Source organism: Opisthocomus hoazin, chromosome 6 (genome assembly GCF_030867145.1).
Source record: "Opisthocomus hoazin isolate bOpiHoa1 chromosome 6, bOpiHoa1.hap1, whole genome shotgun sequence".
Lineage (NCBI taxonomy): Eukaryota > Metazoa > Chordata > Aves > Opisthocomiformes > Opisthocomidae > Opisthocomus > Opisthocomus hoazin.
The window spans coordinates 80,777,240-80,797,362 of NC_134419.1; the positions used below are offsets into that span (position 1 = coordinate 80,777,240).

General features: G+C 34.3%; 2 protein-coding genes across 2 annotated transcripts in view; one reads left to right on the forward strand and one right to left on the reverse strand.

Annotated features, from left to right (window-relative positions):
• Window positions 1-13,318, forward strand: part of LOC104326836 (opsin-VA) — a 66,809-nt gene extending 53,491 nt beyond the window's left edge. Inside the window, exon 7 of the mRNA XM_075424005.1 lies at window positions 13,235-13,318. The gene's annotated coding sequence lies outside the window, so the exon portion shown is untranslated. The remainder of the gene's footprint in view (window positions 1-13,234) is intronic.
• Window positions 1-20,123, reverse strand: part of CFAP46 (cilia and flagella associated protein 46) — an 87,125-nt gene that overhangs the window by 23,263 nt on the left and 43,739 nt on the right. Inside the window, exons 25-43 of the mRNA XM_075424007.1 lie at window positions 18,166-18,250; window positions 17,916-18,054; window positions 17,190-17,373; window positions 16,580-16,739; window positions 15,870-16,093; window positions 13,200-13,325; window positions 12,544-12,711; window positions 12,020-12,168; window positions 10,462-10,560; window positions 10,066-10,195; window positions 9,021-9,167; window positions 7,459-7,659; window positions 6,345-6,451; window positions 5,347-5,529; window positions 4,395-4,530; window positions 3,347-3,535; window positions 2,429-2,617; window positions 1,573-1,707; window positions 388-567 (exon numbers count right to left, since the gene is read on the reverse strand). Of these exons, the coding sequence (XP_075280122.1) occupies window positions 388-567; window positions 1,573-1,707; window positions 2,429-2,617; window positions 3,347-3,535; window positions 4,395-4,530; window positions 5,347-5,529; window positions 6,345-6,451; window positions 7,459-7,659; window positions 9,021-9,167; window positions 10,066-10,195; window positions 10,462-10,560; window positions 12,020-12,168; window positions 12,544-12,711; window positions 13,200-13,325; window positions 15,870-16,093; window positions 16,580-16,739; window positions 17,190-17,373; window positions 17,916-18,054; window positions 18,166-18,250 (2,931 nt within the window). The remainder of the gene's footprint in view (window positions 1-387; window positions 568-1,572; window positions 1,708-2,428; window positions 2,618-3,346; window positions 3,536-4,394; window positions 4,531-5,346; window positions 5,530-6,344; window positions 6,452-7,458; window positions 7,660-9,020; window positions 9,168-10,065; window positions 10,196-10,461; window positions 10,561-12,019; window positions 12,169-12,543; window positions 12,712-13,199; window positions 13,326-15,869; window positions 16,094-16,579; window positions 16,740-17,189; window positions 17,374-17,915; window positions 18,055-18,165; window positions 18,251-20,123) is intronic.

Sequence of the window (20,123 nt, forward strand, 5' to 3'; positions counted from 1 at the left end):
CTTCAAAATAATGAATGAACAAATCCAGAAATGTTTTTAAAATTATTTGTTAGGGAAGGATGAAACTGTCTTTTGTGGTAACGTCTTAGCTAATAACATTATAGCAATCTATTAATATTAAAATCTTTTCACGTATGCAATCATCAATGAAAACATCAAGTCAAACACAACAGATACTAGAATTGTTAAAAAGCCACTGATCAAACATTTTGAACACACGAAACATCATATATTTGATTATCTGTATTACTCACTAGTTCTTTTACGTATCCATACATTGTGTTCTGTATGACCAATTTTAAGGCTATATGAATAGACATTTTTGCTTATGTAACTAAAACCACCCTTTTTATACTTGTAAGAAGCACAATACATTAGCTGCATTACCTGATGAAGTGCCAAAAACTGGCTAGCTGAAAATGGATCAAATTGTCGAAAGCATTCAACCATTTCAAAACTAGCAGAAGCCAGTACCTCAGTAATATTATAATTGAATGCAATATCCATACACCGTAGCAAAGCTTCACTGGATTGAGAAAGGTATTTCTGAGCCAACTTACGTTCCTTCTAGATGACCAAAAAAAAGTTTATATAAAAATACATATTAATATTTAAATAGTTGTTATAAGTATACAGATTACTAGTGTGTTAGAAAAGAGAAGTATTACTTTTTCATGACTAATTTTAATGCTGTTTCTCCTTTTTAAGGCTTACATATTATAATTAATTTATACTTCTATATACTTGTATATATACTTATATATTATACTTAATATGTGATCAGAATATGCAAACCCATATTAAATATTTAGAAGACACCAACATCTGTTATACATTAAAAAATAAATGTTTTAGTAAGACACTTTCTTTACTATAAAATGTGTACTTTGCAGAACAGTATTTAAATTCCAAGCAATATGAGCTGTTCAGAACACATGAATTTTCTGTCAATTCTTAGTACAATTTCAGTTAGTTCCATTGACAGTTAACTATATTTAATACAAATACACCCACAAATCTCTGATCTTATGTATTTGATTATATTAGCAACACAAACTATACATTCCCAATTCCTAGCATGCTTTGAACTGCAGTAGTTAACAGAGATCAGCTCACCATACAATACAACTTAAACTTTGTTAGAATTTTACAAATCATTTGTGATGGAAGTTATTCCTGTCTTGGTTTCCAGTTTGCAACATGCAAAATGCTCCCTCAGAAAGGCATGTCTGTGATGCAGAAAGCAAGCTGCCTGTTCATCTTGTCCTGGCTGCTACATGCTCAATGAGTGGGAAATCACTGAAGGAGAAATCTCTTTCTGGGAGCAACTGGGAAAGCTCAATCAGGAGCTCCCACAGCAGGTATTGAGGGGCAGGATGGAGATACACAGCAGAGCAGTGATAGAAGGCTGTTTTTCTGGGGGTGCTTTGGAAACATTTTGCTTTTGTGAGATCAAATTTATGTTACAAACATTTCCATTATCAGTTCAAACAGAACTGATAAGGTAAGTCGACTATTTCTCCATAAAAAAGAAGCACTCAAACTCTAATGTAAGCATATATCCTACCATACCTTTAATTCCTGTATTTTACTCCTATACTTATCATATTGATATTTATTAGTCAGTGAACCGCTGTCTGTCACTTCCTGTTCACTGCATTCTGCTGAAGTCAAGTAGGTTTTTGCGATGTCTGATTTAGCTTCTTCCTACTCGTCACAGTATAAAAAAAGAATAATTAATCATTCCATTAAGTATGGCTGGCTTCCTTTCTTTTGTGAAAATCTAGGTGAAAATGGAACTCATCTTAAAAGAAATCATCTCACTATATGAATCCCTTGATGGTGAGAGATTTAGCAATATTATCAGGCATCAGAATTTCTTAGTATGTTCTGATGACAATATGACTAACAGAAATGAAAAAGGCCCTCCATACAACCTCTAAGATTTTGTTCTGATATTTGTCCTCAGTTAATCTCTTCTAAACACTTTAATTCATAATTGAATTTGTAATGACTCAATCAGCTTTCCTTTTCTTACATGGTGTTCTTACTACAACACAAAAGGAACTTACGAATCTGAGCTTTTAATCTACAAGTCATTAATTCTTGTCTGCATGGATTCAGAGACCAACCTCTCTCCATGCCCTTTAAGGCATGCAAGGAATTTTTTTTCTCTCTCTTCTGAAGATATTGTAATTATCACACCTCAGGAAAGTATCAAAAAATTATCTACAGAAGGATGGCATGTAGGCAGAAGCATTTTTCTGAAACTACCTGGTTCAGTATATGTTTTTATTATGGCTTGCATGCAACATGTAAAACCTAGCTCTAAATAAAGAGTACTATTATGCAAGTGTATACAGAAAAATATTGTGGCAGACAAACTTTACACACAGGAACAAATTTAAATGCAGAAAAGAATGCATACCATAACATTTGGCTTCCAGTAGATCTCTGAATGTACAGGATCTACACTAATGGCAAGTAAATGAAGAGCTTTTCCAGTGAGATACAGGCATTTGGATTTGATGTCAGGACAGCCTTTACACAGATTCTGTACGCTTGCTAACTGAGCCAGTGTAATATGACTCACTGTGCATTCCATATGCTTCCAGTCCTGGTAAAATATATATTTATGTTTATTTGCTCCTATATACCCACACATACAGAAACATAATTTTTAAAATAATGTAACACACATATGTACATACAAAAACATTTGTTAAATCTGATCACACTTTCAACTACAAATGAGCTGTCTTTAAGAGATAAACAAATTCTTTAACAATTCATTAAAAAAGAAGTACACTGTAACATCCATAAGCAATCAACAGCCAGTGCTAAGGAAAAACATAGGATAAGGGGAGGGTACTGTGGAAAACGGTGGGGATACTGTGCTTTCCTGCAACAACATTTCGTATCGTCATTGTCAGAGACTGAATAATGGGCAAGAATTACGGCTCTGTTCCAGTGGGGTGTGTCTGATGTTCTTCATCAGCTCAGTTAGGCAGTTCTGCTTAAAACTAACCATTTCAAAAAGAAGAGACAATAATGCAACCCTTCCGCCCACCGTTAATTACAAGGCCTCAAGTAATTTTCCTGCTGCTCTTAGTGCTTTTTAACTCTCTGCGCTTGAGAAACAAAACCTTTTTGAGAAAACCAAACCAAACCCCAATAAACCATCCCCAAGAAAAAAAACACACACTTGAAATTGCTGCAAAACTACTTGAATGGTCTGGGGACCCCTTTCCTCAGAAGTGAAAGTAGTTCTGCTATGGAAAACATCCCTGAGAAACTTTGTTATACCTTTTATATGCTAATTACAGGACTAAACATTTTGCGTTACCTGTTCTGTTGCATCATCTTTAATAGTTCTTCTGATGCATGCTTCCACAATTTTATGAGATGATGCTTTCCCCATTTTGTTAAGCTTTTTCTCAGTAACAACCAGATGCAAAATATCCAACAGAATTTCTACAAGATTTATTTTCCTATTAGCTAGTTGCCTCATTAATGGGATACTGCTACTTGTAGTCTGAAATGCAAAAGAAAATAAAGTAGATTTCTAATTTCAAATATTTTTGCAAATTTACCTGTTAAGAAATTAGAATGTTGTATTTAATTAACGAAGCAAACATTTTAACAATATCACCTCAACAGATCAGAAATATTGCTACGAAGATATTTAAGTAATTTAAGAGACAAACTTCAATGTCAAATATATTACAAAGCAATCAAAGTAGGTGCATAGAAAAAGAGCACCTGGGTTTCTCCTTTTCATATTTTATGTACCTGGTACAAATATCTAATTCCAAAGGAGTTACAAATGTGTACATAAACCAGAATTTTAATATTAATGGTTTTGGTAGCTGCACAAAAATACTTGCTCTCTAAAAAACATAAAGTAGAAAAAAAAGGTGGATGTTAGAGTATAATAATGGTACACACCAGCAAAGCGGCCTGCAGGCTTTTATTACCCAAAATACACTATTTTGAAGACAGGCTTTCTTTATTTACATAATGTTCTGTGTAACCTTTTTTTTTTCCCCCTGAGAAGTAAATACTTTATTGTGGATAATTTTAAACTTGTGAAGTATTTAGAGAATCAAAAATATCTCCAAGTCTAGACTTTTTCTTTTGTGGCTATTGGATAAATTTCAGAACTAAATAAAATTTGCAAAGACAAAACAAATCCTCTCATTTCTGTTTCTCTTCTTCCCTTTTTAAATTGTAAATTCTTTTGATATACAGTGTTTCCTTCTATATTAATACAATGCCTGTCATTACAGGAAAATATTCTCATTCAAGGCTTCCAGGAATTATCCAAGAATGAGTGAATAGAACAACTACATTAGATTGCTTTTCCATGAGTATCAAAAAATACATAAATATACCTCATGAACTGCAAATAAGCTACAAACATTATGAAACACTTCTTCTGTTCTGGATACTGCCCTCTGAGCTAAGTTGTAAGCATCTAGATAGTGACTACATTTTTCCTCTTCATTTCTTTCCCGCTTGGCAATCATCCTGCAAAAAAAAGAAACCATAAACCCAAAGGGACGAACATAAGAAAGTGTTTACTTTTATGTTATCAACACTATTGAATATATGTAATAAAATAGATTAATAGATGAGAGTAATAGATGAGAGTAATAGATTAAATTAATAAATTGATAAAACAGATTAATTATGTACATGTGTTTTCAAAATTTTCAAACAGGAAAAGTGAATGTTCGCATATTATTTTTTCAAGGTGTTATTCTTGGAACTGTACTGCTGCAATGCAAGACGATCCTAAGACACAAAGAGAAGAAGGGCAGATAATATTCTAGACTATGTATTCACCAGGAAAAAAATGGCAGAATAGCCAGGTTCAAAACATAACTCAGTCTTTCTAAGGGGACATCGTGGAAACAGCTGGGAGTCAAGGCATACCGTGTTTTGCTTTTTTGACATTACAGCAATTTCTAGAGAACCATTTCAACAGCAAGAACTTGAAAAGGCTATAAATACTTGAGCATGATTGGTGTGGCTGCTAAAATGCCTTTGCAAATGGGAAGACAAAGAGCTGACTTAGAGACCTTCATACTTTGTTTTGACCTCAGAAACAGTACAAAAATCACTGGTACCATGTAAGACTAACTCTGCCTTCACTGAAAATTTTTGATTCTACAGTATTTTTCTTAATACAGAACACATCAAGAATGCAAACCGATGTGTAACACCAAGATATAAAACCTGACAATATTATCTGCTCTTCTCAATCTTTAATTAGACTATAAAAATGTAAACAATAGACTTTCTGGATTAGTTAAATAAAAATTTTCAGAAGTACCATCTCACCTGTGAATATTTGCACATTCTAGCAGTATCTCAGCGCTGCAGTTTTTATGCCCGTAATGAAATAAGTCCTTCTCAATTTGAACCAATTTATTGCAAGATTCCTGTAGCATATGTGGCAACTGACAAGATTCAGCATTAATTGTCACACAATCTTGGGCAAAACGTATCTGAATAAGTGTTTTCCTAGGAATAAAAATTAAGTATAAGATAGCTGTCAGAAAGCACAGGCTGTGTTTGAAAACAGACATATTTCTCTGGGCTATCCTTTGAATCATAATAAGTCTAGAAAAAGCCTCTTCATATTTTAAATCTGTGGTCTAGCAATTATGGTAAGTCCTGAAAAAAATCAAAATATTATATTTTCAGGTTAGAATTCAGGTGTCACTTCTTCCATGTGTCTAATTATTCAAACTGCCTAGGCCTAATCAGTTTCAAAACATAGTTGAACTGAGAAGACTATTAGTCTTCCCTTTCTAATCCAAAAGTTTCACATTTCTGGGAAGAGAAGGAAGCGTAAATGTTATATACTTCTCTCCTTTTACCAACACAATTTAAGCTCTCTGTGCTTAGATTTCAATGCAACCAAAACCATTGTTTAGTTTTCACCACGTCCTGGATCATGTCAAGGAGAGAAGCAGGTCAATACTTCAGACTACAATAGTGTTGTGGGAATATCTGTGCTCAAACAGATACCTCTGCATAGGCAAATGCATCTTGCTCTTTTGGGTAACCTACACCACAAACTATGCACAATAGGTTGTGGTATCCGAACTAGTTTACTAACTTAATCGGTAGTAGGGTTACACACAATAATGAAGAAATTGGAAAGGAAATTTAAATTTAAAAAAAAGAATAAACTTAAATTACTTCGAGGAAAAGTATTTGAAAATGCATAGAATGCACCATACTAAAATAAAGACGAATGGTAAAAATCACTACATATTTGCAATGTAGCTGCATAGTAGAGGCTGGGCATATGTTAATGAAAAGAAAGTTACCTGGATTCAAGGGATGCAATTATAAAACCCAGCTCTGATTGTCTGTTAGGTCTCTTCAGTAAAGCAGATCTGAGCACATTTACAGTGTGTTCCAGTATCTCACAAGCCTGCAGGTAACATTAGAAATTTCATAATTCTATTTTCAATGTCTGTGTATAATATTAAACCTTCATTTAGAAAGCTTAAATTTGGTGCAAAACACATTAAGTATCTTTCCATAATATTCCCCAACATGACTGATTCTTGACCTCATCTACACATTTGTACTTCTTCAAAAATTTTGCTGCCGCAGTCATGTTGGTCAGACATATGGCACAAACAAACCCCAACCAAACCCAAACCACCTCACGTATTTCATTAATAGCTATATTGGTAAAACATAAAATCTTAATAAATACTTTCATTGGTAGCCACATATTTTGTCCTTCAATGATTGTAAATGTGAGTGTAGCCCATATCAAAAATTATCCCTCTATACAAAACAGACTTGTACAGATCATCAATAAAGGACAGATAATCACAGACACAAGATTACAGTTACGCTGACACTCATGAAAGTTAAGGGTTGAACAGTAAATCAGTGTTTTGATGTTAAGGGTCAAATAGGAAAAGGTTTTTAATAAATACACGTATTATACTTACAGTAGCATCTTTCAGAATCTAGAAATAATATTTGTAAAACTATTTGAAAAATTTGAAAAGTAAGTGCACACTAGGAAATAATACTGAAAGTTACAATCTCTATTAAATATGAAAGATAAACACATCAATGTTAACAGAATTGTCTGAGTACAAAAGCATTCTAACCCAGAGAATCAGAGCTCTGGGATTTAGTTACACATGCTAGATTACAATTGCTTTTATTTCAATAGAAGAACATACATCTTACCATAAAAACATCCTAAACTATTGTGGATAAATTTCATTCCTACTGGCCTGCATCTGTTTGGAATCTGTAATTCATATATGTTGAACACACAACAAAGAATACAACATTAACTGCATTTAACACCTGTTTTTGCTTTTATTTATATGCAAAGACCTTAACATTTCACTGAAAGAGAGGCAACACTGCTGCAAAAACACAACCACCAAAACCAAAAAACTCACTTACCATGCTCTGTTTTCCTTCCCCCTCTTCCTCTAGAATTGCTTCTATTAGACTAAGAGTACTGTTGTACCAAAACTGTTCATCTCCTCCTAGAAGCTGTGCTTTCTCAAGGAGTGCTTTAGCTTGTCTGTGGTTTCTTTCTAGGTTAGCCAATACAGCAAATAAGTACAAGCACCTTGACACGTTGTACAAAGCCCTCAATTCCTAGGAAGAAAGATACATGACTTATGTACAAAAGATCCACTACTACTATTCATACTTATTTCTATTCATATTTTAGATTAAACTTATGAATAGGCACAGAAATAAGAAGCAAACGGTATTTAGTCAGTTATCTGTAGAATTTCTTAGTTACTCCTTATATTACTTCATTTTTTCAAAAACATGAAGGGTCTACTTCATATCAAGAAGTTCAAATCTTCAAATATACTTTACATTTCTTTGTGTTCCCATATCTTCTACCCCACAAGGCAACTACGCTATTTTTCTGCTATTCAGTATGTATATGTCTGCTGTCATTTGTCAGTATCTGATGAAGAAACGTGGTGATGAAAAATTTTTTAGTGGACTGGGATCTAGATACACTAGAGCTCCAATAAATTTACAATGCTACTTTATGCTAGTTATAAACTATACACTAGTAGTATACAAGAGAAAAATGTAGCGTACAATATAGGTAGTACACTAGCATAGACACGTGAGGATTCTAGTAAGAAATTATATCATTAAAATTATTGTCCTCCATAGTGTCTTTTGAACTTTTCACAATGTACAATATTAAAGCATGAATTTAGTAAGAGACGTACTATTAATGAATATATTATTCATATATTATTCATAGTACTAATGATTCACGCTAAATATACATAGGCAGTTTTTACTTACATGAAAAAAATTATTATGTGGAATAACAGGATATCAATTATACTTTTTTAAAAGTAAAGGATTTATTGCAATAATTATGTTTCAACAACCCATATAACCAAGAAGAGAGCTATAATGGAGAACGGTAGATATATATCTTTAATGTAAACCCTTCATAATAATGAGACAATGTGGATTTGTTTCGTGGAATATATGGATACTTACTTGCGATCTGCCAGAATTCTAAGTCATAATTTCAGTGTCAGTGGCTGTTTATCAAAACACAGGAGTGAAACCATAATAAAATTCAAAATGACACAACTAGACTTTCAAATGATCAAAATGTTGAGAGGACCGAGCTAGATGTTCCCTACCTCTTACAAGCAAATGTTCAACAACTCTAAACTATTTTAAGAAATAAGGTTTGGATATACATACATATTCCAAGGTCATTGCAAGGCAGACAAAGATGCTAACACTACTTCAAAAATTGAAATAATCTTCAGACAATTCCCACAAAATTGAGCTTAAGTGCCACAGATATAAATGCACGCCTTATGTATGTTGAAACACAAATGACACAGATTTGGGGCAAGAGTGGGAAGGTTTGGTTTTGCAATTTGACTATTATTACGAGGAACAACTGCATCAAAATGAACATTTTTGCTACTTTTTTTTTTTCTATTTTATTTCTGATATACCTGAGTTGCAGCGTGGGCCTCTGAAAGGAGAAGTCTTGCTGGTTGATACATGCCTAGCTGAATCAGGACTTCAGCTTTTTCTATCCACAAGCAAGGTAAAGAAAGTGCACTCAGTCCTTTTCCTGTTACCGCATTTAACTCAAAAAACTGAAAAATAACGAAATATTACACCTTCATATATTTCAAAACTAAACTATTTTTATTAACTATCATATTAAATTCTTGATGTGTCCAACAGTCCAGCTCTATTTTCTAACTTTGAAATTCAGCATTATATTACAGAAAAAACAGGTTTACTGTGAGATTTTGATTTTATACTCCTCAATGGGCATTCAACTAGTGAGTATATACTATTAAAGCTAATTTTACAACAGATTAACTACTTCAGATCTGCTACTGTCGCAAAGAAGTTGATTCTTGGTAATAACTAAAACAATCAAAGAGAAAAACTATTTGCTAGAGCTAGAAAAGGTGACTCAAGAGGGATTAATAATTAGGAAAAAAGACATATTACATGAACAAGAACAGAAAAATATACACAGAGAGCAAAATGATATGATGAAAACAAGGACAGAATTGCCATAACAAAGAGGAAAGTGGAGGTAAGCTTTAAGAATATCAGTAATGCAATTATCTTCCTCAGGAAGAGACAGAAAAGACAGCTGAAATCCTCGCATGCCTTCAAAACAATGTTTAAGCGGGAACAAAACAGTATGCAGTTATGTAACGGAGAGATGAAGAAGAGAAAAACTGAGACCCAGAACAAATACAATGTCTTTTTTGCTTCTCAGTCTTTTCCATGGATTTTGCATTAGTCTCAAATTCCATTTGGAGAAAAATAGTGTTACTTTGTATGAATACAGATTTTGTTCTTGTTGATCCACGATACAAATAATATGCCAGAGTTCAAGTAGTATACATTTTCAGTGACTGTTTGTGTCCATGTATTTCTGAAGTATAAAATTATTTAAGAACAAACTAGCAAGTATATTAAAATTAAAAGGGAAGAGTATTTTATTAAAGAAACTGGAGTAGAAATAAAAACCTTTTCACTGGAAGTAAAGATATTCTCATCCCTACTACCATTCAGCTGAGCATTTTCAAAAAATGTTTTGCTTTCTTCTGTCTTAGTATGTACTTTTTTTTCTTTTCTGAGTGCAATCTCTTGCCTACACCTAAATCACAAGAAAGAAAAAAGTAAATTAAAGTATATTTTAAATGTATTTCATAATGAGGTATTAGTGTGTTAGGCATCTTCACCATACATTCACTCTGTGGACAGATACAAAACACTCATGCACAGAATTACAGGGCACAGCTAATAAACCAAATTTGTGTTAAGAAATCATGTTTTTTTAATAATGCTTTTCCCCCAACAACACGTATCAACTGTAGGGAAAACAACTCAACTAAATACAGCCTCTCTAGTGAAAATACATACATTGCTTGTTCTAATTCACTGATGTATGCTTCTCCAGCAGCTTTCTCATGATACAAAGATGCCTGAGTCAGTTTTAGGTCTGAACATATCAGGGCAATTCTAAGAATAAAAAGAAGAAATGTTTAAGAAACAATGAGAATCTTTCATATGTTGCTTCATATAAACACATTATAAAAAGCATACATTCCACATTTGTCAATCCTACCTTCTTCTGTCTTGATTAATATTGGCAATAACAAAAATTTTAAATAAAAAAGGGGGGAAATGCGGTAGTTGAAATTACCCATTGCCAAAGGTCACAGAATAATAGAATGGTTTGGGTTGGAAGGCATATTTTGCAGATCATCTAGTCCAACTCCCCTGCCACGGGCAGGAGCGTCTTTCACCGGATCAGTTGCTCAAAGCCCCTTTCAACCTTGCCTTGAACACTTCCAGGGATGGGGCATCCACCCGTATTCCCCAGTTTATCCAGCAAACCCGTATCTCTCCAATTTAGTGGCAAAAAGTATGTGGTAAAACTACAAAAATATTTATAATATGGTCTCACTATAGCATGCAAAAAACCCTATACATGTGTATACGCGCATGTACTTTTCTGTACTGAGCGAAGAGTAACATATTCATGTAGACCTATCCAATCATATGTAAAAATCAAGTCATAGATATAAATAAAATATTGTGAAATAAAAACAAATCTTGAAGAGTCAGCAAAAAAATTTGTATGGCAAAGCTTGGCTGCAAATCAATTTCCTGTTAGTAAACCACTTCTAGTCTTGTAAGACAGTAACTCAGTAACCAACTGGCAATCTAGATAAACACACACATATTTGTATATGTGACTATTTATCTATTCTATTATGTGTGATCAGTTTCAGACATTTTAAAAATACATTATGTGGCACTTCACAAACTATCGGGAATTAAGCTAACAATCATCGCCTATAGCTATTAAATATTAAGAAAACATTATCAATACATTTCAGAAAAGCATGATGAAATGTTTTAACGAAAACAGCAATAATTTGCCATTGCACACATTTTAAATATTTTTGAATAAAAACTTTTAGGGCTAATTGTCCATGAAAACAACAGCATTTTGGTCACAAAGGCAAATCTCTATAAATGAGAATGTGCTAAATGGGGATACTTACTTGGGTTCTGAAGTTAAAGACTATGTTTTTGATGCAAGATGGGAGTCTGCCTTTCAAATACTTAATACTTTTACCGAAATTTTTTTGAACTTTGCTTTATTCAGTTAGATGACAATAAGGTATTAGTAAAATTATACACATAAAAGTGGCTTGAGTGCATAATCTTGTACACCTTTCCTCATGGAGATCATGTTTAGTAACAGGTAATCTTAGTGGCTTTAATTCCACAAACAAACCAATTAATCAAAACTCTATTAAAATATGTTTAAAGAAGGAATTAAAAGAAATAAAAAACATTACAAATATAAAACAGTAAGTCACAAAAAGCCATGTTACTATTCAGTGAAGCATTAATAGATGGTCCACCCCACTCAGTTTCTCTTTTATTTAAAATAAAGGATACAAACCGAAGGTGATAGAGATCAGACAGACTTCCACATTCCACAACTTCATTAGCAATAACTTCAGCTAGCTGAAATATGGGAAGAATCAACTGAGGGCAAAAAATTTTCCGTAGTTCTTTAGATAAAAGGTCCATAAAATACAAAGTGCAAGTCTGAAAAGAAATTTTTTTAAACTCAATCAGTATAAACATAATTTTGTAGAGAATAAATTTTAAATTAATGATTGCATCTTCAGTTCCAAAATTTACTGGAAAAAAAAAAAGAAACAAACTTTCAAGATGAAAAAGAAGCTAGGTACACACAAAGCCAGCAATTTTATTCTGTAAGTTAAGTTCATTTCAGAATGCAGAAGACAGACTAACACTTCTTGAAGTATTAATGAATACTATGAGAAGGAAGTATTTCTCACAGCTGTCTGAACATTCTCTTTATTGCACAGACAGAGAAACTAAACCGCAACATAGTTCTCTGCTACTCATTTTTTTCCTAAATAATGAATGCTCTAGAATTTTGAGGATTATACTTACAGGTTTTGGGAAATTATCCCAATTAATACCATAACTATTTGTTTTCTGTTTAAAAGTATCTCTGATTTCATTGGGACAGTCATAATGAGCCCATTCTTCCACATTTGCTGGTAAGGTATCAGACGATCCTTTCCCTTTAGGCTTCTCTTTCACAATGGAAACTTCAACCTATAACAAAAAATAAGGGCATTCATGAGGCCAAATTAACATCCTTGTTGGTATTAAATATTCAGCTAATATTAAAAATCCCATATCTGCTTAATAACCTTTGAAGTTTTGTCTTTTTTTTTTTACCTCTGGACTGTGAGGTTTACAAAAGCAGCAGTATTTTGACCAATACAACAGACAAAAGAAAAGTATCTGTAAATTTATGACCTGTCAAGTCCATGTGATCAAGAGTGAAGGTATGATATACAGGCTCACAGAAAAATTCTTCACAGGTTATCACAGAATCATAGAATATCAGGTTGGAAGGGAACTCAAGGACCATTTGGTCCAACCTTTCTTGGCAAAAGCATGGTCTAGACAAGCTGGCCCGAACCCTGTCTGTTATGAGAGTCTTTACATGAAAGCATCTGAACTACTTAACAAATGAGCCCAGGGAAACATCCCCTAGAAACATGATTGTTTTAATTCCACAGGAAAGGGGTTCTTACTTGTTTCTCTTTCTTTTTTTTCTTCTCTTTTTTAGGAGCAATTATTGACTGTACCTTCTGAGGAGCTGTAAGCTGTGAAGACTTTGATAATACTTTTGTAATAGGTCCTGATGCTGACAAGGATACCTAGATAATCAAATAATCACAGTTTTTCCATGTCAATTTTCAGTGATAATGATTATTCTCTGTAAGTCACTATCTACAGCTATTAACAATTGTCATATACCATGTTACGTTGGCATAACAGCTGTCTTCAGAAAACTAAAATTTCAAAGACTCCTAGATGTTCACGTTATTTGTACAAGCATTTAGGCTGATCATGACAATGCACTTCAGAAGCTAAACTATCAAAAGATGACATCATCCCTGTGATAAACACTACTGCTACTTTTTTAACCTATACAGTTTCAAATTCAGCCTTTTTTTTTTTAAACCACTAGTCTAGATTGCTTAATCTCGTACAAGGGATGAATTTCCTATCAGAGTAATCTGGAAGACCGCAAAAAGCTACTCTGCTCTCCTTTGGCATTAGTTTTCTACAATGCTACTAATAAATGAAATATAGAAGAAATTTCTAAGTACTTAAGTATATGAAAGCATCCATTGAAAATTTCTCTGTGCATGCAATAGCACACCTTCTGATCTTATCTAAAATAAATAAAAAACCACATTAATTTGAGAAGATTAATATATTTTGCTGGAGGGATAAGATTAGAACACAAAATATGAACAAAAAATAAACCTGGATGCTGCATAACTTGTGAAAATTTCAAATTAAAGATAACATGTCTTTAAAATGTCAAAGGCAGCTGATTTGGCTTGGATTATTCAGTTTTTCAGAGCACATTTTAATGTAGTCTACTGAATTATTTATGGAGTCCTAACACTTGAGAGTCTGCTTTCAAAATGGACATCTGCAGTCAAGTCTACTTTACTTTGTAACTCCAAAACAAGGTTAAGCTGTCCTGTAGTACATTCATTCCTTTAATGCCACATGATTATTTTTTTTCTCACAGTACGGGTCAGCTGTAAATATGAGTTCCTACAATTACTGTCAATGTCCTACAACTGGCACTGACAGCTCCATTAACTCTTGATTTTTTTATTTGTAATAGTTTATGCGAACACTAGCAGTTCTTTCAGATATTTTTTTCTCTAGTAAGACACTCAGTCAAGTTCAGAATATTAAAAATCATGCTTATATAAAATCTGAAAACATAAATATTCATTTTATTTTTCAAATTCCTGTCTTCCATCAAATGTTAGAGTCTAAACTGATTTCACAATAAAAATTTGATCTTAATTACCACAGAAGTAACAAATTACAGGCTTTCACAGCTAATTGGAATAAAATTTTGCACAAGCTATAGCTCACCAATCTAGTTGATATGTCCCTTCTATAGCACTGTTTCTATATTGATTTGTGGCATTACTATTACCAAGTATAGATTTAGTCCATTCAAAGATTCACTCATATTTAATGTATAGTTGTTTTCCTATGATTTGTGCTATGATCCTCCAAAGCCATTTAAATTAGGTACTCATATCAATGAGAAATGAAACAGATTTATTTGATCTGAGATATTATAATAATAAAAAAGTCACTAGAGAATAATAATCGGTAAACACTCATAGAAGGAATAAAAAGAAACATGAAACTTTAACAAAGTATCTTCAAGGGTATTTTCTAGTTTTAGTTTTAACAAAGCACCTGTGTGGAAGTTGCAAGCTGTCCCTACAGATTGGCAAACTTAGCAAGGACAAGGCAGTGATAAGAGCAGGAGCTGAGACCAAGAACCAGCAAAAAACAGCTTTGCAGTTTTGCAACAAGACAGAACAAACCGAGCATGCGCAGCACTCCAGAGGTAACTAACGGGCAAATGAGAAAGACTACTGAAAGAGACGAAGTAATGACAAAAGACCACCAGAGACCACCCGGGAGCTGTAATATGCCTGCGTAAAGGACAATTTGAATATATTCGTGAGCTCTTGGAAATATAATGAATATGTATACTCCTTCTTGGAAAATGATTACTATGCATATTGTAGTTGTATTTAACCTGAAATGAAAGGGGTTTTGGCACACATGTTTGGAGGAGAGATCCCCGTGTGCCCGGTGCCATAATAAAGAACACCTGCTTAATAGTACACATTTACTGTCAGGTTATTATCAGATCTTCGAATCAACACTGCCTGTTTATATTTTTTCTCAAAACTTAAAAAAAATGAATCAACATCTGATTTTAATTTAACTATGTCACACAATTTCTTTCATTCAAATAACAGCCACTTTGATTCAAACTAAGTGAAGGTCTATCTGTAATTACATGCTGAAGACATTGCTGACAGTTCTGAGGAACAGTATTCTGCCACTAAGATGCTTTACCAAATTAAAAATACAAAGTTTTAGAACCTTTTGCACAAAACATCTGAAGGTACTCCAGATAAACAATGGGCCATTGCTTTTATCCTTAATGCTTCTTCTCTACTTTCCTGACAGAAACAAATCTCTCGTTTAATCCTTAAAACTGAGAAAATATACTAACTATACTAAAATTGGAAATTCTGAAGACGTAGTTAAAACATCAGATGAATAGCTAGCACCATAATTCCACAAGATAATTTGAGATATACTGACCACATTATAATATAATATAATCTCAATCTCACCTGCCAGATACGGACAATACAAGCATATGCCATCAAACAGTGCTGCTCATGAAAAGGAGAACCATTTCCAGAAATTACAGCCATTAATGTCTGTGCTCTAAACAAAGCTTCCAATTGTTTAATATTACTCAAATCTTCCAAATTAATTTGGGGCTTGGTATCATTTGCTCCAATGTCCATCTTCAAATTTTCTGTAGGTGAAAATTTTGGTATAGTATTTTTTCCTGTTGAAAAACAAATAAAATGCTCGCAGTGACAGTACTTTAAAAATGTATTCAAAAGTTAAAATTGCTGAATTGAAGATGAAAATATTTTTGCAAAAAACCCAGAAAAATGGAAATCCATCTACCGAAGATATTCTTCTTATGGTGATACATGCTACTTGTACTATGTTTTCAATGAATAATGTAACAGTTCTGTATATTAAACGATGTAAGTCTGGCACAGAAATGAAATCCACAGGAAGCACACTTTAACTATAGTCTTCTCGAAAATTAATCTGTGGGAGAGATGGTCTAACTTATTTATTTCAGCCACTTAAGCAGAATTCACAGATATATTTAAGCTAGCCTTGAACAAATGACAGTGAATACTGGAGAAAGTACAGCCAAGCTGGTGCCATTCTTCGTGGGAACTAAGTTGCAAATTAAAAATGTCTCTTGTATTTGAAGCTGAGAAATTCCCCTGAAGGACGTACACCTTTTACATACCTTCTTCTTGTGAGGACTGCATAGAAAATTTCATATGCAGCAACAGATCTACCGCCCAGTCCAGAGGTTTAATAACATCATTGAGGGGAAACTGGTTACAATATAGCCATTCAGCAAATTCCATCAGATAATCAACTTTCTGCCATTCATTTTCTTGTTTCTATAGAAGTGATAAAGGAAGAGTTCATTTATATTTGGTGATGTAAACCATTGAAATGATATTCAAAAGTTCACTATTGTCTTAACAGAAGCAAAAAACCAATAATGTGACAGCAAGCAGTTTTATTGGCATCACAGAATCAGAGTTACGCTAAATGGAATGTAACAGAAACTCTACCAGTTTATTCTTTGCTTTATCAAAACTTCTTGCAATTGGCTACTCTTCGACATTTTTCTTTGACAAGACTCAACTGCACGTTTACTGGATACCAAGATTCAGCCATACACAGTTTTCCAACTGAAAAGTAATTTCAATGTTATAAAAAGTAATGGTCACGTACATGGCCTTCCTACCTGTTCAGTTATATACTTCACAGAACCTGCAATCACATGAATGACTTGAGAAACATCATTCCACCAGCATTTGAACATATAGCAAAAACCGACAAACCTGTAAAACAATGATTGCATTTTGAAAACAGCTTAGCTGTCCAACAACACTTCTGGAGACTGTTACCAAATGATGCCACATATGTGACACATAATCTTCACTTTCATCTCTGAATTTCTGAATGTCCATCATAAAATTGCATCCCAGTCCTGCCTTCACTGTAGCCATGTGTTTAAATATCAGGCTAGAAGACCAAAAAAATTGCAAATTACTTCCATCTGTACCTGTAAAGTAACTTTGTGAGTAGGGTAGATACACATAGGATAGATATAGTTCATATCAGTATAGTACAGAGATGTAAAGTTCATAAGCTGACATAAAAGGGTATAAATCTTTGAACTCAGATTAAGACTATGTAAACAGTACCCTAGATAATCTAGTTCCCATTTAACATAAATGGGTTTACATCTAGGGAAACTGAAGTTTCTGCTATATAGCCACATTTCATGCGCCTGTTTTCTTGGAAAACTAAGCTACTACTTGTATACAAGTTCTAAAAAAATGAAATTTACAAATATTATGAACAGATTAAAGACAAGAAGCACTATGAATGTATGTCTTTCACTGAAAAGACACAACAGTGTTTTCTGCTGTAAGAACTGACAGGCTGGCAAAAAGTAATAAATAGTATTTTCCCTATGCAAAAAAACCCACAAATTACTCCGAGTTTTATACTTCTTATGAATCGGGATGCTTACTTTAACAAAAATAAGTCAACCAACTTACAGCCTGTGTCTTGTCTGAGGCAAAGCTTGAATAGCTTCATCCAGGACTTTTAGTGCTGTCTCCCAATCAGCTTTATCAGCATATATGTGGAATAATAACCCATATAAGGAGGTTCTTAACGTCAGATCTTCCTCAGCACCTTCAAAGTATATTCAAATGTTTTATTAATATACTGCAGAATTAGAATAATGATATTAGAAAATACTGCAATTTTTCTTTTATTACCAGACCAAAAGAAGGAATAACATGCCTGGAAGAAAGCATTCAACTGACAACCCAATACTTTGAAAATCCCTTGTGATCCACTGATGCAAAGGCAATGTATCTTTCTTCTCCTAAAACGAACAAAAAAAAAGAAAAAAGCACCGTTTATGTTTTGGTTAGCATATGTCTAAGTATCACTGTACTTCTGTTTAATTTGTAAACCAATTAATATGGTTAATACAAACTATTAACCTGTTACTTCAATAGCTACTTGTGTAGGAGATAAAAACCACAGCCATTTCTCCAGAATGAGTTTATAACACAAAACCAATAGAGTAATAATCAGACTCAGTAATGTTCAATCAGTTACACTGATTAAATAACATGAAATCTTGAAGTACTCTGTCAGAGAATCACAGATTAGTTGAGGTTGGGAGGGACCCTCTGGAGCTCTCTTGTCTATACCCCTGGCTCAAAGCAGGCTGAAACACAGCAGATTGCTCTGGGCCTTGTTCAGTCATCTTCTGAGTACTCCAAGCAGAGACTCCACAACCTCTCTGGTCAAAAAATGAGTAACAGCCTATTTTTTCAAACTACTTTCAGATCATTTTTAAAAGATGCCTTACTGTCTCTTGTCCAATTTCGCTTAGTTGGCTTTACCTGTGAAAATTTGACCATCACAATTCTCACCCAAAGGTGAGAGACATGATAACTGTTTCCCTTCCCTCTACAGCAGTTTTGCAACTTCAGAGATAAAAATCTCTTGTTTCACAAACAGATCCACATACAGTTCTACTGATATACTGACTGCTGAGTACATAAAGGACTATGCTAATAAATTACGTGAGCTGTAGCTACAACCTGTGGGTAATCAGTACATTAGCACCACATTTGGTCAAATCAGCATTTATTTCCATGAAGGCACAAAGTCTGACTCATCTAGTGGCCTTCTACGATGGAGTGACTGCATCAGTGGACCAGGGAAAGCTATGGACATCATCTATCTGGATTTCTGTAAGGCCTTTGATATGGTCCCCCACAAGCTTCTTGCTGCTAAATTGTAGAGTTATAGGTTTGATGGACGGACTGTTAGATGGATAAGGAAGTAGCTGGATGGCCGCACCCAAAGAAATACAGTCAATGGCTCAATGTCCAACTGGAAATCAGTGGCATCCCTCAAGGGTCCATACTGGGACCAATACTGTTTAATATCTTCATCAGTGACATAGACAATGGGATTAAGTGCACTCTCGCAAAATTTGCTGATGACACCAAGCTGAGTGGTGTCATTTATTCACTAGAGCAAAAGAATGTCATCCAGAGGGACCCTGACAGGCTTGATGAGTGGGCCTGTGCAAATCTCCTGAGTTCAAAAAGGCCAAGTGCAAGGTCCTGCACCTGGGTCAGGGCAATCCGCAGTATCAGTGTGGACTAGGGGATGAAGGGATTGAGAGCAGCCCTGCAGTGAAGGATTTACGGAAACTGGTGGATGAAAAACTGGACGTGAGCTGGCAATGTGCACTTGCAGCCCAAAAAGCCAGTCATATCCTGGGCTGCATTAAAAGCAGTGTGGCCCACAGGTCAACAGAGCTGATTCTGCCCCTCTACTCTGCTCTAGTTAGCCCCCACCTGGAGTCCTACATCCAGTTCTGGGATGTTCAGTACCAGAAACACACAGACCTGCTAGAGCGGGTCCAGAGGAGAGCCATGAAAATGGTCAGAGGGCTGGAACACCTCCCCTGTGAGGAAAGGCTGAGGGAGTTGGGGTTGTTCAGCCTGGAGAAGAGAAGGGTGGTTTTCAGGCTGGTACATATGAAGTAAGAGAACCATTGCCTTGCTGAACTAAATAAACTAAATTATCTTCCGGTATATGCTTCTCCAGATGTAATTGCATTTAAAAATTGCCTACAATTAGCCTGATCAAGGATCACTAGAGACCAGTTCCTGCCCCTTACAATGGTTACTACAGTACATAAAATTCTTCGGTAACTCTGGAAAAAATCA